General features: G+C 40.6%; 2 protein-coding genes across 3 annotated transcripts in view; both read right to left on the bottom strand.

Annotated features, from left to right (window-relative positions):
- The window catches only part of LOC137611254 (rho guanine nucleotide exchange factor TIAM2-like), a 93,071-nt gene extending 84,281 nt beyond the window's left edge, over positions 1-8,790 (bottom strand). Inside the window, exon 1 of the mRNA XM_068339352.1 lies at positions 8,742-8,790. The gene's annotated coding sequence lies outside the window, so the exon portion shown is untranslated. The remainder of the gene's footprint in view (positions 1-8,741) is intronic.
- The window catches only part of tiam2a (TIAM Rac1 associated GEF 2a), a 28,162-nt gene continuing 8,359 nt past the window's right edge, over positions 7,404-27,206 (bottom strand). For both annotated transcript variants that reach the window (XM_068339355.1, XM_068339356.1), the window contains exons 3-20: positions 16,496-16,540; positions 15,989-16,150; positions 15,426-15,582; positions 15,176-15,303; positions 14,868-15,044; positions 14,710-14,786; positions 14,477-14,597; positions 13,918-14,049; positions 13,564-13,673; positions 12,917-13,110; positions 12,729-12,829; positions 12,268-12,381; positions 11,931-12,087; positions 11,583-11,713; positions 11,234-11,369; positions 11,106-11,153; positions 10,787-11,011; positions 7,404-10,668 (exon numbers count right to left, since the gene is read on the bottom strand). In XM_068339355.1, coding sequence (XP_068195456.1) covers positions 8,756-10,668; positions 10,787-11,011; positions 11,106-11,153; positions 11,234-11,369; positions 11,583-11,713; positions 11,931-12,087; positions 12,268-12,381; positions 12,729-12,829; positions 12,917-13,110; positions 13,564-13,673; positions 13,918-14,049; positions 14,477-14,597; positions 14,710-14,786; positions 14,868-15,044; positions 15,176-15,303; positions 15,426-15,582; positions 15,989-16,150; positions 16,496-16,540 — 4,128 coding nt within the window. In that variant the 3' untranslated portion in view covers positions 7,404-8,755. The remainder of the gene's footprint in view (positions 10,669-10,786; positions 11,012-11,105; positions 11,154-11,233; positions 11,370-11,582; positions 11,714-11,930; positions 12,088-12,267; positions 12,382-12,728; positions 12,830-12,916; positions 13,111-13,563; positions 13,674-13,917; positions 14,050-14,476; positions 14,598-14,709; positions 14,787-14,867; positions 15,045-15,175; positions 15,304-15,425; positions 15,583-15,988; positions 16,151-16,495; positions 16,541-27,206) is intronic.

Genomic DNA, 27,206 nt, shown 5'->3' with positions numbered 1-27,206 from the left:
GAGCGTTCCCCTCTCCTGTGGGTGACTGACTCTTGGACCCTGATTACGTGTCACACACTCTCTCGCACACATGCTGGTGTGACATCTGCCACGGACAGACCCTGATGGGGCTGGCTGTCACAGATGTTGTCAGCGAGCTCCTCTGTCCGGCGCTCCACCACTGGGAGCGATGGGAATGGAGACGCAGTGAGGGGAAATCTGTATGTGTTCTGTTTGCTTTAAATACAGGAGTGTATCTTAGTGCGTCTTTGATATATGTGACAGGAATGGGAGGAAGAGGGTGTGTGAAGGAGGTGAAGATTGTGTAGGTGTGTGAGAAAATGTGTATTTTACTGAGGAAAAAATGTGTGTTTGTGTGCTTGTGTGACAGGCTGGAGATCCCTAATGCCTGCTGGTCATTAATAAACATGATCATGAATGTTTAATCCCCATCAGCGGGGCAGCAGGGGAACCCTGGTGGGTGATATCAACAAAGTCTCCACTCACATACACACACACACACACACACACACACACACACACACACACACACACACACACACACACACACACACACACACACACACACACACACACACACACACACACACACACACACACACACACACACACACACACACACACACACACACACACACACACAGAACAGATTGGGGAAGTGACAGGAGGGAGGTTTAAGTATTCATCGCGGGGTTAACTGCTCGACAGGATGACGGCTCTTCTCATAGGTCAACCTGTAGGATGACAAGTTGTTTTTTTTGTCCATATTAATCAGCCAAAGCTCGAAAATGTCTTCCTGTAGGTCTGAGGAAAATGTTCAACCGTGCAACTATTTTATTCTTTGCATATAAAGCTGATATTAAACACTTCTTGTTTCAGTATGAATTATCCTCACTGTGATTTGATGTATGATCTGTTAGAGCAGGAGCAAACGGGTGGAACACAGACTCTAGTTTTTACCCTCAAAATTCATATATTTCAGTCATCAGGGTAAAAATCAAAAGATTTTCTACATGTTAAATTTGCAGCACTGCATCAGGACATCACTCCTTATTATTTAGAACCATTATTGTGCTTGTAATCATATACAAAGTCTACACAAGAAAAAGTAGTTTATATTTAAATATTAATGCTTTAAATTAATTGCACTCGACAATCATAATTCTATAGTATGCTAACTGACACATGGGGCTGATTTGAAAGCACTTTTCACTTATTTTAATTTCATTACAATGCAATAATATTAATAATATTAAACTGTGCCGTTCAAAATAACAAAATACATTTTTATAGTTCTATGAATCAAAACCTATTCCAAATAATTTGATATGGCTCCATTTGGACGCAAACGGTAAATAAGGTTCAAAGGCATCAATGAAAGAAACCCATGGGATTGATCACAGCACCTTGATCAGTCAGACCCCCCCCCCCCCGAGTCGGGAGTTATCTTTTTAGTTCGACTCGTCTGCTCCGTCTCTCCGGAGGGGATCATAAACATCACAACAAACAGGCCGATTGATTGGGGTGGGAGGGCCTTTGGGGGCTAATCGCCAGCGAGTTGCAGCGTCATCCAACGTAGCGGCACTGCCACACATGTGGGCAGGTCGACGCGCAGTCGCCGTAGCGCTTCATGGAAACAATGAGGCTTGTTTTACCGGCTGATGAACCAGGTGTCACATCTGCTGGAAGACGCTGAGTCAGCCTTTAATAACCAGGTTTTCTACTCTAGTTATTTTATAGCCTTCCAAATGATGACAGACGTGTGAATGGAGGCAACAGGCATGAGAACAAAATGGAAATAAATGATCGTCTATAAATTGAGGCTGTGTGCAGAAGCTGTATCAGACAAGCCCCGTGCAAAATTGGAACTATAAGATCCTAAAGTTGATGTGAATGCGGTTTAAATGAGTTGGTTTGACGTCGATAAGTTTTCTGTCCCACTCTGATGGACGGATGATTGCAGGGGTTTGCATCTCGTATTGCCCCGTTTCCAGACAATGTGCTGCGCCGTCAATCCCTCGCACTGCTGGCTCAGCAGTTCGGCAACACCCCCACCCCCCAAATGTACGCATGTTCCTCTTTGTGTTGGCAGATTTAATAAGTTCTCCTGTCACCCAGATCACACACAAACACACTACACCCCGCAGGCCATGAATCATGACTGGATCCACTCTGAAATTCAGGACAGGTGTTTGCTGTCGTCTCTTTGACTACCCTCTCCTGGGTTCTCTCAAGACTCATCCCTGTGTCTCCAACGGCAGCGACCTTTAACCCTCCTTGGACGCAATGCTCAGCCCACAAGAAGCAGAGACAGTTTGAGACAGAACGCAGAAGGATTGAAACAACGGTTCTGATGAGAAAGTCGTGTTGGGGAAATGCTTTTTTGGGCTGATGGTGAGATGCAAACATGGTGAAGGATTACTGATATTTGTTTTTTGAATTGAGACCACGGACGGGAACGATCGGAGTGTAACGTTAACAGAACCATAGAAATCAGTCCTGGGGTGTGGATGTATACTGTGTCTGCTTGTGTAAACCATGTTAGCACTAATGGGTCTGATTCTGGTTGGACTGTGACACACTGCCAACACATACACTGTATATACATTAGTTAGTGTAATAGGAAAAGGTAGTGAGCGACAGGCGTGTAGACCACTGATAACACACACTCCCCCTCAGTATGCAAACACACACTGACTTGGCAAACACAGGCTTCCTCTCCTCCTGCTCCTGGCAAGTTATAAAAAAAAAAGTCTTTCCATCCTTTTCTTTGCTCCAAGAGAGGATGAAATGAAATATGCTGATGAAAGTTGGGGACAAAATGAGTCCAGTCACTACCTTCAAAGAACAGAAATAGAGCAAGAGTCAACAGTGTTATCTGGAATAAATCTGGTGTACCTCAGGAAGAAACGTCTAGTGATTATTAGAACAACAGAATCTCTAGCAAAGCTCGCAGTTCTGTGAGGTTCAATCTGGAGGAAACCAAATTTTTAATGTAAAAGACCCTTGTGATGAAACAGAATCATCCACATTATAATAAGAATAAAATACAAGAGCCGCTGCCACAAATGCATTGCATCGAAGAGAGCTGTTTCAGTTGGGCTTGTTAATTGTAATCATTATTAATTGAAATAGTTGACAAATAGACCAACTTTCAAAATAAAAAGAGTAACAAATAAGATGTTTTTAAGTCCAACAATGTCAACAGGACCATCCCCAGCACATGGGACATATGTACATAAAGTTTAGTGCGAAAATATCAGTTTTTGAGTTATGCCCCAGAAAGTCTCATGTGAGAAAAATCTCCGTAAGTGGGCCTAAAGTCAGCTTGTAACCATGGAAACAAAGGGGAAACAAACAAACAATAATAACCCCCTAAATAGCAAGGGGGAACCATTTCCAACCATGGCTGTTGTGCATGGTAGGTTTCTTAATTGAGTGTTAAAAGATTTTTGAGTTACGCTCCAGAAATGAAAAGTGACAACATTCTTGGATCCGGTACAGATATCATTGTTCCCTGAGGATGAACCCTACTGTTGTTTCATTTATACTACCAGGAAAGTCAAATTCTTCATTATAGCAATTCATTTTGGAAACTCTGGAACACAAATAACCAGAGACGTTCATGATCCCCAGAAGATATATTCGTATGACTTCAGTGATCCGTGGATTTTTTTTCAATTAATGCCACCATGGGGCGCACGTTTCTGTTTTTACAGACATTTCTTGTCCCTTTTAAATATATTAAGAGGGAAATTTATTGATGCTAACATTTTGTTTAGTGTCACCATCAGGTCACAAAGTTTTCATTTATCCAGTACTTTGCTTCATAACTAAAAAAAAAAGAAAGAAAACAATTTAAAGTCTCATGAGCATTAAGTTTACATTGTGTTTATGCAAAATGAGCAAATACAGTATTAGGGGACGAACATCAGTAAGTTAAGGTTTAGCACTAGCCCTTTGCAGACCCATTAACGAGGTTAAGGATTCTTACAACATGAAAACCAGGTTCAGTGGTAATAGGACTGACTAAGAGGGACAAGAATAAACTCTGCTTTACCATCGTAAAGCAACCACACAAACCAGATACAGTACAGCAAGAAATGTGGAAGAAAATGTGTCTCCAGACTTCTCTACCAAGCTGCCTGAGTCCACTAAAAAAACTCCGCATAGAAATCCACAAATGACTGAGCGTCTCTAATTACTTATTCATGTTCTGTGCTTTGTGTTTGATGGCCATCATTAGCTTCACACTGTCCTGACTACTTTTCTATCATCACTTGTATGAAATAAACTCCCTCTGGTTGCAAGAAATTCAACTCCCACTAGAACAGCTAGAGAGACGCTAAATTGCTTCTGTTTAATCCTGAATCAGTACACGCCCTGCTCTCAAACAGGACACTGAATCTGCATACAACAACCAGCTCCAACTACCTTCACTCACACTCCTCTTTGACCTGGCTCCCTCTCCGAGCCAATTTACAGCAGGATGCTACTCACAAATTCCGGGGCAACTTTGGACACTTGGTTCTGGTCCTGAAGAGTCTGCTGGCTCTGATAATTGGGGAGTCAGGCAGGCGGTGGCTCCCTGAATGCAGGGAAACTCGTACACTCCTGCAGTGGAGAGTAATTACAGCGACTGCAAAGTGTGGACTGAGATAGGGAATTCCTCTCCTGCATAACTACATGGAGAAGAAGACTGATGGCTTCATGGGTTTTTTTTTTTGCTCCAACTCATCGTTTCTACTCATTTATTCATGAGCAGCCACACCAAGACAGATACTCTTCACTTTGCACAGACTACACCATTTAAGAATAAGGTATCTGTGTATCTCGTCACGATAGATCTGAAGCCAGTTTCATTCCGGATGCTTTGGGAGATGTACTCAATCGCTTTAATAAATTAAGAATGCAGCAAGCTGCAGAGGGGAGCCACATCTCATCCTTAAATGACCTTATTTTCACTTATTCACCATTCCTTTATTAATAAAAAAAAAAAGGTATGCGATAAAATCATTCATGCCCTTACCTGAGCCTGTTTTTGACTCAAAAGAAAGTATTTCTTATGTAGGAATACTTCGCTATGACTCTGGTCTGTTCTTATTTGTTTCCATCAGAGTGAACCAAAGAAGGCGAGAGACAGCACTGCAGATTTTGAACTGTCGCACCCAGTCTGCGCAGAGCTGCGGTGCCACACTGACCTCTAATGGCCACACACGGTACTGACACTACAGAGACACGCTTCAGTTTTAGTGACAGCAGGAGAGCAATTTTTGTTGTGGAAAGTAACCACCAGTCTTCAATAAAACCAGCGATAATTAAAAGTGTTCCTAATAGAGACATTTTAGTCTTTTCGTTTGACATTTTTAAGCCGTATCAGACCAGGAGATTTATAGTTTCCTCAGAACATATCACCAGTAATTTACAGGCTAAATTTTAAACCTCATCACTTGAATGGACTTTCTCCAGAAGTGTCTTTGAGCTACAGTCAAACTCACACAGTAGCACTACCACTGCGGTATGCTCTAGTAGTTTATTATCTCATGCCATTATCGTTTAGGCGTTGGATACTTAGGCTGTTGTAAGCTTCAGATACAGGTCTGGTCTAATTTGCTGTTTCTAAGTGCTTGGATAAGGGTTTATATATGGATAACAATGAATTTGAAACACACTGGCACAGGATACCACATTTGAAAGGCAAATTGAAATGTGTAATGTCATGACAATTTTTTTTCCTGTGCTTGTTGGCAATATCTAAGAGTCCTTGACATGTTTTGTGGCTAATGGAACGTGGAAGAAGTGATTACATTTTTAGGAGGATCCAGGAAATTTTTTGCAACCTTGGCCGAGATATGCATTTTCTGAGCACCCTTCAGAGTGTTTTTTTGTTACTGGTAAAAAGAAAGAACTAGCCAAGTATTGTGTGTATTTTCATTTGTAGTTGGTAGTTGATTTGAAGTCGGAACCGGTCAGTTTTCTGTGGGGAGGTCAAGAGGAGCCTGGACCTGGATGACTGCCCAGGCTTTTGGGGAGTCTGGGAGGAAATTTTTAGTAAGGCAAAAATGTATAAAATGAGTAACACTGGACACACAACTAGATCTTTTCAGCTCTACTTCATACCTCAGGTGCTAAAATCAGGATGAAACTACAATTAGCACTTATTAAAATTCGATGTGCCAGCTCAGGCGTCATTTGAAGCAAAGGCATTAGGCATTTCTTCCACAGCAAAATAAAAATCGCTGAAACAGCATCATGACACCATGACGTAAACAGCTGTTTGAATAAATTCTCTAGCTTGTGTTTTCTGACACTAGCTGGCTCTTAAATGTGTATTAAGATGAGCTTAGTGCTAGTGTGATGCTGACTAAGCGCTTTCTCCAGCTGTAGCAGCCGCTCTCGGGCAGCATCTTACCCTACTTCCTGTACATCTTCCTCATTTATTTCCTACTGTAGATATAAGTGCCAGATGGCTGCTTTTTTTAAACCCAGTGTCTCTTGTGGGCGGCTTGGATTTAGGAATTACATCTGCTTAAGTAAGAGATTTGGTCTTTGTTGCCTATCGCCTTATTACCTGCATCAATGACAGTTACAGGAAGTTTTAAGTTCATCCAGATTTGTTTGTCCATAAATTATTGAGAAGTTGTGAATGGCGTGATCTTTGGCCAAGGAAGACTCACCGATAGGGTGGAAGCGTAGAAAAAGATCGGATCTCAAGATTAAACATGTATTTGTGCGAAGTTTATTCGTATTAACTAATCTGATGTGAGACACATCCACGCGAAGCAATTTTGTCCTGTTGACATCCTCATAGTGCGTACTACACCGAGTGCAACGATGCAGCAAATGATGGCCCCTTCATGGACATACAAACTGGAATGTGTGTATTGTACACACCATCAAGCGTTTTCATCTTTCCAAGACTTGCTGATAAACAGTTCAAGAATTTTGCTTTGACATTGCCTGAATCTATTTCCCACTAGTCCAGGATTTAGTGACAATTGAATTGACAGAAAAATGCACTTCAAGTGCATTGTAGTTTGTAAGTGTGAAATAATATATGGCAGTGTTTCTACAGAGTGGGACCGACCTTTGTTCAGCATCTCAAGTCTCGGGAGGTTTTCTCGGATTATGGAAACAGTCAGCATCTACAGTGGTGATGGATTTTATTTTAGGAAATAATGCAACGTGAGATTTTTTTTCAACACATTACGAAGAAATGTAAGCATATATTCTTTGTAATATTATTTATAGAATTATATTTTTTACATTTTAGCTGAATTAAGCTCTTAATGTCTGTTTACAGGATATAAATTGTCTGTATTTTAAACGTTGTGTGTGCAAGGAATATTCTGATGAGCCTGAGTCAGGATTCATGACAATAAGAGGGTTTAAAATCAGATGCACCTTCAATTTTTATTCAACATCACAACTCCTGTAGTAGACATTTGGTCTGACAGAGTAGCAGACTATGGATCTCTAGTAGATTGTTTCAAGAAAAGCACTACAGTATGAAATGAAACAAGAGAGACAGGAAGGTTAAAACAAGGCCACAGGCCTGCATGCACAGAACGATGGAGTACATAGACTTGTTCTCTAGGCAAGTGCTGTACAAACTACCCAGCTACCATTCAAACGGTATGCCCGTCAATTCTGTGCAGGTAGAAGTATGTTCAGAGCTGTCTGACACTCAGATGTACACAGTCTTGTGTACATCGCATGATAGTGTTGTGTAGCATCATTAAGGACAAATCCATTCAGAAAAGGCACAATCCCATCCTCAACCGTCATCCAGCAATAGAAACATACAGGCTGACGTCATTAGAAACTAAAACTACAAGTCCCACGGTTGTATCCAACAAAGTGCTCTGTGGATGGATGGTATAGCAGCAACTTGAGTTACGAGAACATCAAATCGACTGGGGTGACAGCACATAATGTGTACGAGTCTGTAAAGCAGTCAGTTTCCACAGGTCCTGGGTCAGAAAACAGTCCTAAAGCATGTGTTTTAAACAGACAAAGCATGTTTATTTCAAAACTAAAACAATATGTACCCAACATTAGAACATCCATCTGTTCTTTTTTGTCGTTCCCCCAGTATGTAATTTTCCGTTTATGTTCACTGTAGAATTAGAAACAATTACAGACATTTATTTTGGGGATACATCGTTTCATTTTTAAAATCTTCCATTTGTTTCCCAATTATAAGCAGCTGTACTGGTCTCACTGTGTGCAGTCTGTCACTTCTGCTTAGAAATAGAAAGCATCATGAGATACCACGAAAGCAGTCATTGAAAACTTGGCAGCAGCGTTTCAAAAAGAAGACAAATGGGGGCAAGCAAATGTGGTTTAAATATTGTGTGTAACGGCATTTAATCAATTGCAGAGCAGCCAGGAGTTCTTACTCTCTTCCATAGGAAGGTCAAAGCGCATTTTCCCAATATACAATTTTAACATTTTGGTAGGCAATTCAATAAAACTTGCCGAGCTTAGAATAGTTAAAATGGGTGGGTTGCGATAACAACTTAGAAAAGGGAAGAAAAGAAAACACAAAAAAAGTCTATCAATATAACAGCTAATGAGCCTTCTATTTAGGTACACTGGTATCTGTGAGTGATAAAATCATTTGTTATTGTTATCACACAATAACTAATGTAAGTCAGTATTCGCCATGTCCCGTGTGGTGGAGGCTTGCCAACATGAGTACAGAGAATAAGAGACAACTTTACAAAATGATCTTTTACCTACTGAGTGATGATTATGTCCCCTCAGTGTCTGTGACAGTGTCTACCACTGGCTGACTCGCAGCTTCCTCCATGGACTCACTCTGTTCACTGTCTACGTCCTTAGTAGAGACAAGCTGTAGCTGCTCCAGTTCACTTTCAGAATGTGGGGAATTGGAGGTGAGTTCTTGAGTGGGCTCGGGAGACGGTTCAGCAGAGGTCTCTGGTGTGGGTTCAGCAACAGTGCTATTGTCCATCCCAGATCCATTGAGCCACTGCGGCTGGAGTGGGGAGACCAGATCTTGTGTCTCCTCCGTCTCTGGGCTTCCCTGCTCCTCCGGAGAAAGAGCCATCTCTTCACTGGGGCTGGCAGCTTGTGTGAAGTTCACAGTTCTATCCTGGGAGGCGGACTGTGGTGAGACCTGGTTTGGGATTTCACTCTCTGGAAAAGCAGTAGTTTTGGAGGGGGGCTGGGCTGGGGACTGGGATGACATTTCTAACTGGAGTGGGGTCTCAGGCCGTGTTGGTAAATCTGGCTCAGTAAACAGATCAGTGAGTGGGGTCTTACCCTTTCTCTCAGATGCTGGCTCAGGTGACTGGACTGAGGATGGCGACTGCATTTGAAGTGTCTCAGATGCAGCTGTTGTTTCTACCTGGAGCACAGGGGCATCCCCTTCATTCTGTGACGGGATAGGAGACTTAATCTGAACCTGAGACAACGGCTGACCAAAGAGAGAGGTTTTGGTCGGAGCTTGAGACAGGAGGGGGGACTGGAATCGTGGCTGAAGCTGAGGGTTCAGTTTGAGTGGTGGAAGCAGTTTGCCTTGATTCAGGGTCAGGTTGGGGTTAAGAGGTGGAGTTGGAAGCAGAGGTGTGGGGAGAGGGAGAAGAGGTGTCCAGCTTCCACGTTCGCGTTCCCTATCGCGGTCTCTTTCTTTATCACGGTCTCTCTCACGTTCGTGCTCTCTGGTTCGGTTTCGGCCTCGCTCCCGGTCTCTCTCCCGGTCGCGTTCACGCTCCCTCTCTCGGCTGTGGCGGTTGCCATTCATTTCCCTCCTGAATTCAAATTCTCGTTCATCCCTGTCTCTTTGCCTGTCCCATGGACGCCGTCGCTCATCTAGATCTTGATGTAGTTCACTGTCAAAAGGAGCTGCAGCAGTACCACCACGGTTCCAGACTGGTGGCCCCCCAACAGTTCCAGAATTGCCTGAGACGCTAACCGCTCCTCCAGTTGTTCCAGAACGGTTGTCAAAGCGGTTAGGGAAATTCTGCCCGGGTGTGGGGCGCTCCTCCTGAAAGCCTTTTGGGACCGCTGGAGTTTGTAGACCTCCCCTCATGCCATCTCGTTCATCGAAGTCTCCTCTGGTCTGGTTCCACCGGCTATCAGGAGTGAAGCCAGCGAGAGCCTGCAAACGACCCACTAAGCTAGTTCTGGTGGCTGGCTGGGTCCCTGGGGTCTGGAGCAAGGGAGGTCTTCCTCCTCCACCACCAGCTGGCCCACCACCACCTCCTAGAGACTCCCTATGCTCTGGTGGGGGGGTTCTCAGCAGGCCTGTACTCTGCTTTTCCATTGGAGGGAAGCGGTAGTCCTGGTCTTTGCCCTCATCAGCCCCAGAGGACGATTCATCTTCTGTCTTGGACACATTTTCATTAGTTATGGTTGGGGCCCTGTTGAAGGGGTCCATCTGGGAGAAAGGACCCCTGGCGCGGGCCTGGGATTGGAGTGGACTGTCAAGAAGACCAGAACCTTGCTGGGTGGGGCCCTGCTGCATCAGGAGTGGGAAGCGACCAGCAATCCCAGTTTGCAGGATATTTGGTCGTACATCCAGAGGCAGAAGACCAGGCATTCTCTGGCCGGCCAAACCCGTTGGATGCAGTGGGTGTGCGAGGGAAGATGGAGGATGCATGCCAAGGAGACCCATTCCACTGCGGACTGCATTCTGCATACCTGGTGTCAAAACACAATGACAAACATAAATGTCAAACTACTTTAAGAATGTTAATATACTCAAGAAATGAAAAGGACACTATGAAATAAAATATCATGTGTAAACGCGTTACTTCACCTTGACGAGTAAGCTCTGCAGCGGCTTCCATACCATCAGCAGACTGGGCTGTTTTCTCATTGGTAGCTTGCTGAGTCGGGACTCCCACTGGGTTGAACATAGCAGTTCCAGGGATAGCTGAGGCCATGAAACCACCAGGGATGGTGCTGGTTGGAGGAATCATGGAGCCGAATGGTGATTCCTTGATAACATCTTGACTGGTTGCCACTGAAGGTTGCACGAGCGCTACAGGCAGACACAGGAGAGAACGTTTCAGTCCCTGACAATAATTTCCCAATAATCACTTTTAAGCTGAGGACAGTATGCCATAGACACTCACAAGTAGTTGCTGGAGCCATGCCTGCCGCCTGTGCTGCCTGCATAAAACCTGCACAACAATAAACAACTTTGTGTAAGCAGGTACACTTCTGCACATTTGTTCCTTAAGAGATGGTTTGCATCATTTACCTGGTGGGGGCTGTGATGCATTGAAGCTTGCCCTTAAGAAAGGTGGTGGTCCGTAACCTGGTGGAGGGATGCCCATGGCAACAGGGAAGGTAGGAGGCACCAAGCCCACACTGGGAACAGCCTGAGCCACTGGCAACTAAGCAAAATAAGACAAAAGATACAAAATGAAATGATGATGTGCAAGTTTCTCTATTACAAAAATAAGTATATGAATATGCTCCCTGTTAAAGGCAAGTGTTAATGTAATGACATTTATATTACTTCACACAAATTGGCTCCTGGCCTGGCCCCTCTGTCAAAGTTAAGAACCACTGCGGCCCCCCGACTCAAACTGCAGCCTCTACGGTACCTGCACTGGCATCATGGTGACCTGCTGGTTAAAGGTTTCAGTCTGGGTGTTGGATGCTACTGTAGTTTCAGTACTGACAGGTTGACTTGAGAGTTCCTTTGCTGGCTCAGCATTCTTGGCTGTTTCCCACTCTATAAGGAACACACAAAAATATGAAAATGTTAGAAATGTTCTCAAAGTTGGAGTGTTACTTTTGGGTGTTAAAACCATCAGACAGAATCAAGTAACTGAAGAAATGGACCAGAAAACAAATCTAACATTAATTGCCAAAATCTGCATGTGTTTGGATATCTGTTCCTTGTTAAATGTTTAAGGAAGAATTTAACACATAAATTTGTTTCTTTTCACCATCATTAACAGTCTCCTGGTCAATGATTCCTCCTTCGGCAAAGTCATCCAGGTCATCAAGCTTCACCTTTTCCCAAGGTATGTATGTGACACCGAGGTCCACATCCCAAAACTGCTTGTACTCCTGCTTGACCCCTTTGTTCAGAGCCCATGCAATCTGGAACACGTACATGCATGAAATCAAAAAATGAAAAATTTCAGTGTCAATTCTCAAAGCATAGAGTGTGCCTGGAAAGCCGAAGTGTCTATGAGGTGTTCGACCACTGGAAAATTCTACTGGCATAAACCTCAAGGAGAATGAGAACACAGTCAGTAACATGACACAAGCAACATGTACCTTGATGATTTTGGAGCCGATCTTAAAGGAGCCGGTACTGAGCTTCTGACGGGCACGGTATGCATCCTGTCTATGGACCATACAGATGTAGGCACAGCCTCTGGGGGGGATCATCTGCACACAAACAAATCTGATTATGCAGGGAATACGAAGTTCAAACAAAAAAGACATGGCTATACAGTGGACAAAGACAATAGATGCATGATTAATGAGAAAGACATACAAGAGGAAAAAAGAGATTATGAATACAGACTAGTGGAATGGCAGAATGTAAAAATAAAGAAAGTCTAAAAAAATAAAATGAATAAAAATAATAATGATAATAATGGCTTAATGTCACAATACGTAATGTCAAACTGGAGCTTGTACAACTGATTAAACATGTATTTATAAGATGAAAGATTTAGCATGCTAACATGTTACTAAATCCTTGGGCTTGGGATGGGGACAGGTTTACTTACATTGATAGACTCAATCTGGCCAAACTCTTCAAACAAGTTAGTGAGGTCTTGCTGAGTGGCTTTTTTATCAACCTGGCCAACCCACAGAGTTGTGCTGCACACTAGATATGGATGAAGGAAAACAATTATTGATCATCCGTTAAAAGCTGACAGCAAACAATAGAAATTTTTTGAAAAGATTAATTTACCACTTAGAGTCTTGGATCGTATGGGAGGCAATCCTTTCTTCTGTCGCTCCTTTTCCCGTTCTCGGGCACGTCTTTCACTCGAATAAGAACGGGAAGACTTCCTCTTGCGGTCTCTGGAACGAGAACGTGACCTTTTGCGGTGTTTACGCTTCCGTGAGCCTGAACGTGACCTGGACCTTCTCCTCTTGGGTGACCTATATAGAGAAAAAATGAAAACATTTAGAAATGTGTTGTTGACGTCACAATTTCTTTAGTGATTCAGGCTCACTCCTTAAGAAAATTAATCTCAGGTCATTAAAAAAAACAAAAACTGGACTTAACTGAATCAAAAACTTTAAAAATGCATAAGTTTAATCTAATAAGCAACAACAGAAACTAAAGAATAAAAAAACTCAATTCTTCATTATGTCGCATTTAAAAAATGTTTTCTGCAGAAATAACTTAAATATTGTTTGTAATATAGTGAACAGAAACGACAGAATGCTTTGGTGATATTCCATCATACATCTTCTAGCCAGAATCACTCCCCATCAACTACCTTGTATCAGCACTTTTCTGAGAAGGTTCAAATGAAATGACTAAACAGACACTATAGTGATATTTAAACAAAGCGACAAAATAAAGCTGCATAAATATGCAGGACTGACCTGGATCGTGACCTGGAACGTGTTCTTGAGCGTGCACTTGCAATCTTCTTTTCCTCCGCCTCAAAGATCTCCTCCTCCATACCGTCAGGACCCTCATCAAGATCCATGTCCTTAAAAAAAACCCAACCAAACAAACAAAAAAACAAGTTACTTCAACATCTCTACACACAAATGATGATTATTGATAATTATCAGACTAATATGATAATTATCAGACTGCAGTGATTCTGAGTAGCTGAAGGCTTATTGATTAATATTATTTAAAGTAGTCTTTGTGTTGAGTCAGCCTTAAGTTACTTGAGTAATAAAACGTGACATGAATGAAAAGGATTTCCAGGTTTTTCCTAAGTATACCTGCTGCTGGGTGTCCATAGAGTCATCCAGTTTGTTCTCTGCTTCAGGAAGCTGAGCTTGACTGTTGCTCTGAGCAGCCGCCACCGAGTTCTCTTGGCCAAAGATTGAGTCCTGACCTTCTATGCTCATTGCCTGAAAAAGTAAAACAATCATGAATCCATCATACATAGAAGACCATGTATCATTATCTAAATTGACCTATAATGAAAAACTGGTAATTCGTTGTACATAAAATGCATGTTTGAGGGATGTAGGGTTGTGTTTGAGCATCAGGATTTGCTGTCTGTTTATTTCATTATTTTTTATTCAATGTCCATGTAAATGGATATATTTTCTTCATCCTCTCACACACCAAAGAATTAGTGTATTTGCATAGCAGCTTAACGCTGTGTACAATCCTGTGTGGTTAACACAGAGCAAAGACTGGAAACAAATGGTGAAGTCCTGAGAAAACATTCTTCGGGAAACAGTAACTGTGTGTTTCTGTGTGTGTGTGTGTGTGTGTGTGTGTGTGTGTGTGTGTGTGTGTGTGTGTGTGTGTGTGTTCGTGTGTAACTACCTTCTGTTGGTGCTGCTGGTGCTCTAAAAGCTGCTTCTGAAACTGCTCCAGGTTCTGCTGCTGAAGCTGTTCCGCCAGCTGATGGAAGAGGGAGCTGTTGATGGGCTCTGACACCATGGGCCTAAAAGTCATCGGCAGCTTGATTAGATCAGTGCAGCTAGTTGACTCAGTAGAACAGTTCTGATATTAGTCGTGAATAATTACAGCCTAATCACACAACACACTGAACTCACAGTTGAGATGATGTGTCCTTTTTAGAATCTTCACTACGTTCAGAATCGTTTCCAAAATCAAAAGGACCCAGAAGTTTCTGTACAAACAGAGTAAGATATGAGGACTTCTCAAATGAAAACAGGCAGAAACAACTTCCAGTTGTGTATTGTAGTACTACCTTATTAAAAGAGGAGACTCTCTGCTCCAGGGGGTTGAGGCTGTTGGCAGTAGCTGCGGCTGTGAGCTGAGCTGTCAGAGCTTGTAACTGCACCACCAGGCCGGCATCCAAGGCCTGCAGCAGGGACGGCTGGGGTTTCTGCTGCTGCATCTGTAGACTCTGTACCAGCTGCTGCAGCTACAACAGATTATAATGCAGTATTTAATAGTTCAGCATTTAACACAAATTTAACACCATGGCCTACACAAACCATAAAATTCCAACCTAACCACTGCTGTTTTAATGAATATTTCTGGGTGGAAACTAACCTGTTGTCCCTGAGGACTCTGCAGGATCTGTGCCACAGCAGCCACAGTGTCTGTGTTGGTAATCTGGGATGCCCAGTCAGGCAGACCCTGCACTATGTTAGCTGGGGTAGCTGGAGTAGCTGGGGTGCCTGGACACACATAGACAGAGGTGTCAGTATATGAACCATTAAGTAAATGCATAGTGATGTAAAACAAGTTGTTGTAACAGTATATGGGTGTATGTCTGTCAGTTGAGTGAAGTCTGACTAACCAGGTGTAGTATTATTGACTGGGGCTGTACTACTAGGCAAGACTGGGGTGACACTGGGAGGAGGGATCCCTGCCGCCATGTCCAGTAGAGGCTGGATGATGTCACTCTTGAAGACTGCATTCTTTTGCCACAGGTTCAGGACTCGCACTATCTTACTCTGCAATAAATATTTTTTGAAAACAAACAAAAAAAGCAACAACAGTAAACACAAAATTTTTAGCCTAAAAAACACCAACATTCCGTGCCGATGACTTCTATGTCTACAACACAATATTCTGTGGGTCTTGAAAGATCGGTCAAAAAGGTCTGAAACTGCTGGCTTGCTGCTCTGAAAACAGCTGGGACTGAAGGAGTTAAGAACTAAACAGTAGAAATTATAATGTCAAAAACTGTCCATGTATAGAGATAAAGAGGTTATATCAAAAGCCTGTCCTATTCCTAAAAGCAATTATTTGCATAAAACGACAAGATATACCACGGTACATCAACATGAAGAAGCCATGATAAGTTAAAAAAAGACAATTCATCCAGTAGAACACGAAACCCATTAAGAGCTGTCTGACCTTATCGTCCGACGGGCAGCGGTAGAGGTACTGGAATGTTGTAATGATATTCTTGCTGAAACGTGGAGCAAAAACATCCTTCTCCGTGCCAAACTGGTGTCGTGACTGTCGCACAATTGAGTCGATGACGTACAGCCCTGGGACTTTGTATTCTGGCTTGCACTGTTGATGCAGAAAAACAGTTGTGTGTTATTTTTTAATAGCCGTGAAACAATCTTTATCATGTATGCATTTATCAAGTGGTAAACGCATCTATTCACAGTTCTATAGCTGTACTTAACGTAAATCACTAGAGTTGCTGTTTGTTTATCAATCACTGACTCTCCTCATCTATGTGTTTTAAGTCAGACATGACCACAACTTTTGACAGCGCGAGAGAGAGAGAGAGAGAGAGAGAGAGAGAGAGAGAGAGAGAGAGAGAGAGAGAGACAGAGAGAGAGAGAGAGAGAGAGAGAGACAGACAGACAGACAGAGTGGTCGAATATGACGCTGTGAAATATGGCTCACCCTCTGAATGAACTTCTCCACACTCTGGACAACATGCTTGTAGTACTAAAAGAGAAGCATAGGAAAGAAAACATTTAGCAGGATTTCGCAGCAGGATCCAGACATCTGAGGATTATTCCACCCAGAAGAAAAAACATTCCATTCTCTTCTTCTTTGTAGTAAAATCTGTCTGGTGGCCTGCAAAGCAGCAGCCACCTCTTAAAGACACCAGCATGACATGTAAGAATCAAGAAATAATGAGGACAAGTGCAGAGATGTCTCCTGGCAGTAAAAAAAAGTTGTGATAAGTAAACAGATTGAGGCACACATCTCTCCACTGCTGGTGTAACACTACCAGTGTGGACACTGATCTGGCTGTGCAGAGATTAAACATCTATTCAGAATATACACTTACTACGCAGTCTGAACTCGTAACAACAATAGTAGTGTTAATACGCCAAGACATGCAGGTTGTTTAAATTAAAATAATTGATTTAATTTATTCCCAATTTACATGAAACAAAAGGACAAGAAGACCTTTTGTTTTAATCAGCTTTCATAATGTATTTCAGTTTATAGCTTCGACAGATTTAACCTCAAACTTATGCTGCACAGTGACACATGGTTTAATACTGTATGTGATACCTAGAAAGGAGATAAACACAGGTCTAGAAATACCCTGCAATAAAAAATACATGCATATTACCTCTTAAGTACTATGCAAGATTATGAGCACCAATGCAAAAATTTCCCAAGATCATTCATTTCAACAAAATACAAAAGACTTTCGACAGCACACCAACACCCCTGTTATATAGGACTTGTTTTGGGACTTGTTTTGAGTCATCAACCATTGACCTAATCCCCGTTCAGTGTGTGTGTGTGACGGGGGGGGGGGGTCTCTGGACTCTTTCAGGGAGGAGAGGTGAGAGAGCTTCACTGTACAGCCCTGATAAATACAGTCAGCTTGAGCTCCAACGTGTTCTAACGCGTTATAAACACGTCTTCTAAACAAGCTGTGCTATTAATTCCATAATTTCTTCTAATGGCTAATCAGAGTTTACATACCTGCACAACAGCGCTATCTGTTCAATACTGACCACGTCACACAACTCATCACGTTTAACTGAGTTTTCTGGAGTGTTAAGATCGTCTGTTAGTTAATTATAGCTCCACAGGGTCAGGCAAGCTGCTTCACTTCCCTGCAATGATATTTCTACTGCTTTAACTTGTCTAGCAAGTCAAGCTTGAGTAAAGCTTACACCAACCAACAATTTGTCATGTGCACACACATGTAGTTATTAAACAGTTTGCTTGGGAAGAGAAAGATGACGGCAACTATGAAGAGCAGAGGTAAGTGAACCAAATTAGGGGTTAAAACTTGTCACTAACTTATGAGAAGTTTCTTTTGGATTTTGTTGTACAAATGTTGATACAGAATGGAGTAAAGAACATGTTTGTCACATCATGGTGGGTCATGAGGAAAGATGATGAGATGCAAGAAAGGAATTTTAACTTGAGGAATTTTAACTTTATCAGCACAGAACCAACTTGCAATTTTTAATTTTCAATAAATGGTGACTGTTTTGCAGCATTTGATTGTTGCTATTAATTTCTAAAGACAAATGTCAAAAGCTAGAATTAGGAAAAACATTTTTAAAACCTTGAAAAATCCCATCTATGATGCTACAGTTATTTTATTTGATGTTACTCTAACTGGCATGAATCCAGGCTGACATGGACACTGGTAAAGTAGCACTGCTGTTGAAAGTAAACACAAACAATCTCAACTACCACTTTTCCTAAACCCAAACTCAGCGTCTACAGGCAGCCAGTAGATGGAGTCAAAGCACAGCGGATATGCAGAGGCTGAAATTTACGGTTCTTTACCAGGATCAGATAGAGACAGAATACGGTTTCGGAGGGTCCTCAAGTTTTGAAATCATATTTGACTGTAAAATATATGTGTAATCCTACTGGACCATTAAATAAATCCGCAATTGTTTACAAGATTTTGAATATATTTTTTCTCAAACTGCACGAGAGATGCACGACATTCTCCCATTCAAACAGATAATAAAGTTATATGATTCAGATTACTGGACAGATTTTTTTGTACATATACAAAAAAAACCCACTTCCAATATTTCTTACTTTAACTGGAAACATTGATCTTTTTATTTTTCCAGCTTAAACTAAATATGTAACAGATTACAGGATAAACCTTAAGAGCAGTATTTAGTCTTCAATGAAAACAGGTACAGAAAGTATGCAATGCTTTGTAAAAGACCAAAGGAAATAAAACCTCGTGCTTGCTGTGTGACATGATGTTGAACACTATTGTACAGTACAGTAAGTGGGTTATGTAGCCAATCCTGCTGACAGTCCATCAAACGCAGAGAAGAGAACGAAGAGGAGGTGGTGGTTGTTGGAAAGCCAGTCTCTGGACAATAAAAACATTGTAATGTATAGACACCGGTCGATTAAGGATTTACGATTCTGACAGAACAACCCTCTGCAAAAACCGCCTGGAGTCTACAGTTGTTTATGTAATTAAACTAAGTGAAAAGTTGGGAAAAAAGTAACTGAGGACCAGAGGAAACTTAGTTTTTCACAGTCAGACACAAACCCTGCTAATCAAACAGCAGAACAATTCCACCAAACATTCAGGCTGCAATGTGACTCAATGTCACAGTCACAATGATTATGGACATATATTTATATATATATACAAGAAAAGCCGTAAGAAATTAGCTCATGGAAAAGCTAAAAAATGTCCAGAGATACTGAACAAGTCAATAACTGTCGATAACAACTGTGACCTGCTCTCACTCTGACATCTTTTTCAGTGTGACCACACAGAGAAGAGCCTTTGTGTCAGGGTTAAAGAAATGCCACTCCTGTGTGTGATTTTAAATACTGTGCCAAGGTTGCACACACAACAGAATACGTGATAAGTCTGGTGTGACATGAAATATGAGCCTGGAGCTGTGATGTGTAAAGGAAGGAACCTAGAATAAAAGGAAGGAAGCATAGGGACATGAGAGAAGAAGAGAAGAAAGAGCATTGGGTGTAGATAAAAATGACCTTCCCTGTTGCATGATAGTGAATGCTGACTTCTAATCAGAGGAGCTCACAAACATTCAACATCACTCAGTGTGTTTTCTTTTTTGAGCTAACTGATAACATTACTAGGTGCATTCCAAGTCTTCTGGAATGCACCTAATAACGACAAAAATAATATAACTTTAGTCATGCACACTGTTTTTAAAAAAATATATTTTCACGACTACCACTCCTTTCCATCTTGTTTTCACACAGATGTGTACATTGTGAAAACATCTGTTTTATCCTGTGTAAACATTTGTGTCGAATTGCTAGATTTTTGTTTACTTCATTCATGGTGAAAAAAACTGCCAGCTGGTGATGACATGTCTGCTTGCAACATGACTGTCTTGAACGCAAGTGTAGAAATGGCAATCATCTGTATTGGGACTACTGGTTACACATGTGCATGAGTAAGAATAATAATAATATAACACCTAAGCAAATGAAAAATGTAGTTTGACTGCCATTTCTGTTACAACTTAACTGAATTTTCAAGTTGTGAAAAATATGTACTCAACACCTCAACAACAGTTCTAACTAAAAATAACATCAATCTTAGTTCATAGGTCCTTTCACGATTCAGGCAAAGATGGCAAGACAGGAAAAGATTTGCAACTAAAGGACCAGTTTATTTTTCCTTTTACACAGATTAATATGTTTATGAGTGTGTAGTATTCTTGCAATGCAAGTGGCCTCACTTGCAAAAAAAGCAGCAAATCAAATGCATTTTCTATGTGTATTTTAAACAAATATCCACGCCCACACGTCTACACAACACTGCTGGAGAGTGCCCTATACAACCAAGTGAAACAGTTGTACAGGTATACCTCGGTCCTTAATTCCTTCCATGAGAAACAAGGTAAGTCTAGTTAATTTGTCTCCAGGCTAAACCAAAAATAACCAATCCCAGTTCTGTAATGTACTTTATTTATGAATGCATTGTGAGTAATATTTGGTTAATACACATCTATTTTTGGCTAACAAATACATTTTATTTTTTAAAATAGTACCAAAAAAACCGTCTCGTCTTCAGCAACGTCTTGTACTTTGCGGGTCACAAGGGTTACTGCAACCTATCCCAGCTGAATATGAGCTAATGGTATGATATTATGGTTTTTTTAATATATATATATATATATATATTTTATTTTTTTTGTAATGTCAATCATTCATTCATTCATTTACAGAACCTCTTCTTCTGCTTCGCGGGTCATGGGGTTGCTAAAGCCTATCCCAGCACACTTGCAGGCGAGAGATTGGGAGTTGTGCCGGACACACCACCAGTGCATCACAGAGCCTATTTGTTGTAACATGATAGTACTGTATATGCTTTGAACGGTCATTTTACAATTCCAGTATTTGTGGAGGACAGCATGAGTGAAGGTGCTATGAAATATTGTATTGGCCCGAATATAAGACGGTGTTTTTTGAATTGAAATAACACCGAAAAAGTGGGAGTCGTCTTACATTCGGGGTCTAGACGTTATACCCATTCACAACGCTAGATGGCGCCAGATATCATTAAAGTGAATGCTGAACTTAACTCCGTAGGCAAAAGCGAACCCCTGTCCCGAAGACGAAAAATAAAAATAGCAGTAGCACGAAGAAGAAAAATAAAAAAATAGCGGTAAAAAAGAAAACAAGAAAATAAGAGAAGAGATAAACAGAAAATGGAGAAATGTAGCGACAATCTGGAGAAAAGTGGGTCGAAGATCGGCCAGTTTAACCAGCAGCTGAGAAGTTATGATGCAAACTTCAAGATGATGGTGATAAATGAGGCAGTCTTCAAACAATTGCAAAGTGGCTGTATTTATGGTGTCACAGAGTGTAATGTACGGAGATGTACATTCATTTTTTCCACTGTTAAAAGGGTTTTGGGGGGAGTTGTTCCTTATCCGATGTGAGGGTCGTACTGCTCGCAGTGCACAAAGGTCAGAGGGATATCGTCCATGTGCAGATTGTAAAGCCCTTTGAGACATTGTTTGTGAATCTGGGCTATATAAAAATAAATAAACTTGAAACTTGAAATTTACTGTAATTATTTTCTGTATATAAATTAAAATTGGTGTTCAAAAAGTCTTTTTGAAACTTGAAAAAGAGGGGGTCATCTTATAATCAGGGTCGTCTTATATTCGGGGCAATACGGTACATCTTCAAGAACTGTCCATCTGATAAAATTGAGAAAAAGCTACTAGAGGCCCAAGGAAGTGTAGTGTTGAGAATGGATATGGACAAAACATTAAGAATAAGCAGGCTTCAGGGCTCAGTCCACCATGCCCTCACTTGGCACAGCTCATTGACTACACATCAAGGTTAACAAAATTACAAGAAAGCTGCAACCAACAAAAATACCACCAAATAAACAGCCAACTCCACGCAGGTGTGTTTGAAACATGCTCTATGATTATCACATGAAACGGAGATGGATCCAGTATAATAGAAACATCTGGAGGGATTCTGCAAATGTCGCTGTCATTACTGTGAAAACCAGGATTAAAGCTGGGGCTCTAGTCTGTTTGAAGACATTTGGAAGATTACTGAATACTTTGGTCTTAAGCAACTAAAATGTATTATTCATTGATATCACCACTTGAAATAATAATTAGGTAAAAGCAGAGACAATAACCTAACCACGGGACAGTGTTTTTAAGTCCAGCCTCACAACCGATGGAAGCTAAACATCTGCTACACTAACTACACTAACCTAGAACTGTTTACAAAAACAGCATTGATAATGAGAACAATTACGATTCTAATAAAAATAATGAGGAGGAGGAAAAATAAAAGTAGGAGGTGAAAGAGTAGGAGGATGAGAAGACGGGGAAGAGAAAACACAGCAGCAGATAGGCAACAATATGTAGGCTAGTTGTGTACATCAGGATTGGATAACAGCTGTTGATGGACGTGTGTCGTCAGACTGTTGCAGGTTAACTTTGCATGTGGTGTTAACAGGATCTATGAGTCCAGTAACGGTATAATAAAATGTGTAATAACCAGACCGTTTTAGTATAAAAATCTTCTTCTTCTTTAGTACAATAAACATAATAACAACTAAAACATACTAATAAACATAACTAAATATAACTCGTATTTCATGATATGACGTAGGACTCTGGACAATCACTGCTACAGAACTGCCCAGTGTAGAGTCCAGCTACCACACAGCTATAAATAACTCATTTTTGAAACAGTCAAGAAAATGGTGAAAGGACTTCGACCAAAAAGAATGTCGCATACATCATTTGACCAGTTAAAAAAATCATCCATGAATTACCATGAATCACTGTTTTTTCTGGGAGTTACAGGGTTTGTGTCATCAGTGAAATAAAGCCCAGTGATTCTCTGATGGCTGTATTGACACGGCGAGCTGCCAATTATAGCTGCATATTCAATAAAAAATAACAATTGGTCTTTGGAAACCCCTGTGCTGTTCCGAAAAATGTTCTGTCTCTGTGGTTTTTTCCAGCTGTACATATATATGTGATGTCCAGTGCATTCATGATGACAAAGTATGATTATAGTGATGAAATTGTGACCCTAGCAAGATGCAAGACATCACAATATTACAGGTTTATTAAAATTAAAACCAATTACATTAACTAAGGTGAGCATGACACATAAAGCAGGTGTGCCATGCTCACACCTGCCATGCTCAAAAACATATTAAACACTTAAAGTAGAGATGGAGAAGAAAGGAGGTGAACAGGGGAAGAAAAAAGAGAAGTCAGGAGAGAGAGCGCTAGAGAGCAAGAGAGAACTCGCTGTTCCTGCAGTGTGAACTGTGAACCTCATGAAACTCATTATCGCTTCTAGCAACAGACTATCTTAAAATTCAATAATTTATTATACTCATAGCATTTGATATAATTTATTGTTTTGCTTTACAAAACTTTTACAGAACTTTTTTTGAAATTTCGAACTTATTTTGCAAATTACCTTCAAATTCTCTTGCTGTAAGCTCTCGCCCTAAGTGAAGAGTGGTACAGTATAGCGAAGTTGAGAGTCATTATAGTTAATTTATTTTACATGGGACAAAAATCAACAATAATGTGGTGGCTAATGTGGTGGCTGTGCATACCCACTATCAGCACTAACATGCGACATGTCCTGTGACTGTGGGACGAACGTAAAACAAAATTCAGAGTGACATAAATCTCGGTTTCCGGGTCAGATTTTGTTCTGTTTCAAGAACAATAGGAAACAAAAAGTAAAAATGTGGATAATTTATTTTTAACATTAAAGTCTGTGCCCAAAGAAAAAATGTCTATCACTGATTGAGAAAGTCACATCACTTCTCTCATAGCAGAACCACATAAGATTCGCCCAGGTCCAAAAGTAAACTTAAAGTTATGTATTGACGTCTGAGATGTGGACAGTCCACAGTCACTCTCAAAGAAGAAAGTACGCAAACGCACACAAAAGTCGCCACACTTCAACTGTGTTGATAAGCAAACTGAAGTGGAAAGCACACAGTTAGGGCACTGACAAATTCTGGAACTGTGTGTCAGGAATTCACAAAATGTACTGGACAGGTTGTCATGCAACTTCTCACTGTAACATTAAGACACTGAAATACTGTCATTATTTTCAGGAAGGATACACAATATGAAAGTCATGGTCTATTGTAGATGTCTAGTTGATCACTCCTCAACTCTAGCCTGAGGTAGGCTGTGTGACACACGTCAAGCACTGTGTGTGTGTGTGTGTTTGTAATGTATCTATAGATAAACATCTGGATAGCATTACGATTGTGGTCTGAATCTGCAGTGATTTTGCTGTGGGCAGAAAGAGTTGTCTATCAGTCTGATGTCATCATAATTTACATGTTTGAAGTGTTCAAACTGACAAACATGGCTTCAGTTGAAGAACAAGAAATATGGGTACCAAGCACCGGTATGATATGAGCAGTGGTTCCAATCCTGCCATTATTGTAGCAACAATACAATTCAATTTTAATTTAGGTTAAATGACTAATAAAGAGATACCTGTCATTGTCATTTTCCTTAAAGGGACAGTAAACTTAATTTTAAGTGACATACGTTATTCATTATTATGAAAAATAGAAGAACAAATAAATTTTATATGTGTAGCATCATCCCTTTGGTCAGAAAACCATAAAATCTGCGCTGCAGCAGCTTCCGCATCCAGTGGCCACATGGGCGTCATACGTTATTGGTGACAAATTTAGCTGGGCAGCCATAGAAAACAATGCAATAAACGATGTGATTAACTCGATAAATATCATGGTTACCTGCGAGGTTGTGTCAACACAACAGCAAGAAAAAACAAAGACAAAGACCTATCCTTCTTTAGAATACCTTCAGGGAAGCTAGGAAGGAAATGGAGAGCATGAATAAACAGGGTCAACCGTGAGCAAGGATCCGAGGATCTGTCATGAGCACTTTACCTCGGAGGATTTCCAAAAAGATTTGAAGATCATTTTCGGACAACCCATGGTATCTATTCTGAATCCCCAAGGTTTAGTGGATAATTAATGTCTCACAGTACTCGAGGTATTATATAAATGTTTTTATGACTAGATTATTGCACAATTACGGCACTTGTGAAAAGTAAACAATATCAAAAGTGATAGGTCATTTTACTGAGATCTGTGACACTGAAATAAAACATACAAAAACAGCATGTCAGGCCCTGATCCTTATACATTCGTAAATACAAGACATATTAATATAAACTAGAGTTGTTATTAACTCCACACAATCAAACAGTAGCGAATGGCGGTTAGCTCAATGCTAACATAATATGGAACATACCATTGATGGGCTAGCGTGTCAGCATCGGTAGCGCAATTAACTTTTCCATACACACAGTCAACTAAAACAGGACATTATAACTAGTTGGGTATCTCTGTCAGAATGTGATTCAGATGAAGACACCTGGGATGAGTAGCTAGATGTCCAAACTCTCATCCTCCTTGTAAAATCGGGTTGTAATTATAGCGTGGAATAATTACACCCACAGGTGGGTTCACTGGGAATCGTCTTCAGTTTCCAATGACGACATTATTTTTGGCGATATTCGGATAATTACGAACATGCTGGCTCTTTACGTTGTGTTTGGTTTATCTGAATTGATATGGATTCACCCCGTTGTCCACAGTTGCGTCACTACCGCTGTCACGGCGCGCTCCATAACTTAAGCTAAATTTCATTTTCTAAGTCCCCGTTGCAAATAAAAAAATTAAAATGCCACCAAGCCTTTTTTTTACTTATGCACTTCAAATACAGTTCATTTTAACTTTACTGTGCCTTTAAGTTAGCATATTTATTCTGTGACTGCTTGATCTTTCCTCCAACATCACACAACGTTTGGAGACAAATGAACAGGTAAGTCATGTCTTTTAAAGTTTGATTAACAAAAAGTATATAAAATGGATTTCCAGCCTATTGCTCACAGCTTTTATTTCAATACCTAATCATAAAAACAATGATTATTTGTCTTTCAATCAAAGTTTAGTAAATATAGGATGAAACTGATTTAAACTAAAACAGTTTCACTGAATATTTACAGATACACTGCAAATGATTGATTGGACCCCCTTTACAATAATGCCAATACTCTACTGGAAAGGGTTTTATTTAGGTTGATGATTAGGATACAAATACTTGAGTAAACATAAATAAAAAACACTCACTGTCAAATATTTTTTACATGCTACTACAATTGATTATTACATCCCGCTTCAAAGCGGTGATTAAATTGTGAGTGTTCGTGTGTTTGTCCGTCCGTCCACTAAATATCTTCAAATCTATTGCAAGTAGAAGGATGAAACAAAAAGCACATTACTCGGGCCGCAAAGGGGATGAAAATAAGATGATGACCTTGAAGAAACTAGGCAAGGTCAAATTTCAACTTTTGTACACTCAGGAACCGGATAAAATGGAAAGATGAAACAAAAGGTTATATTCAGGGAGGCAAGGGGATGAAAATTAGATCACAACATTGAAAAACTAGGTCAAGGTCACATTTTCACTTGTATACCTTTTTAGGTACACATCTCTGAAACCCCATGACAAATAGAATGCACTAGTTACATGTTGGATCATGGGTCTTTTATTAAATGACCCTGACCTATGAAAGAAGGTCAGGGTAAACGTTTGAATTCAGGGGTATCGTGGGATGTTGCAGTCTCTGACCGCCTTGTTTATGACGCATAAGCATTCATAAATTAAACTGCTGACAAAACATCAATAAAACTTCAATAACAACAAAAAGTTTCTGAGCCATTGAATTAAAACGCAGCTAAAAACTGTATAAAGTACCCTTATGCTGTATTTCATGTCAAGTATCAAGACCAGGTCCTTTTAATCCTCCACAGAAATTGTACAAGGAGACATCAGGATGTACTGCAACAACTGACAGCATTTCAGGACTGTTTACAGATTGCCTTTCTTGTTGTGAGTGTAAAGAAGATGCAGCATATAGATTTTAAAATACTCCTCCTCAATTACAAAAGCCTTTCGTGGCCAGGCACTGACCTACAGTATCTGAAAAAACTTTTAGTTCCATATAATCCATCTAGAGCAGGGGTGTCAAACTCATTTTCACTGAGGGCCACATCAGCATAATGGCTGTCCTCACATGGCCAGATGTGACGTACAGT

This window comes from Antennarius striatus, chromosome 17 (genome assembly GCF_040054535.1).
Source record: "Antennarius striatus isolate MH-2024 chromosome 17, ASM4005453v1, whole genome shotgun sequence".
NCBI lineage: Eukaryota > Metazoa > Chordata > Actinopteri > Lophiiformes > Antennariidae > Antennarius > Antennarius striatus.
This window is presented reverse-complemented; position numbering and strand designations above follow the sequence as displayed.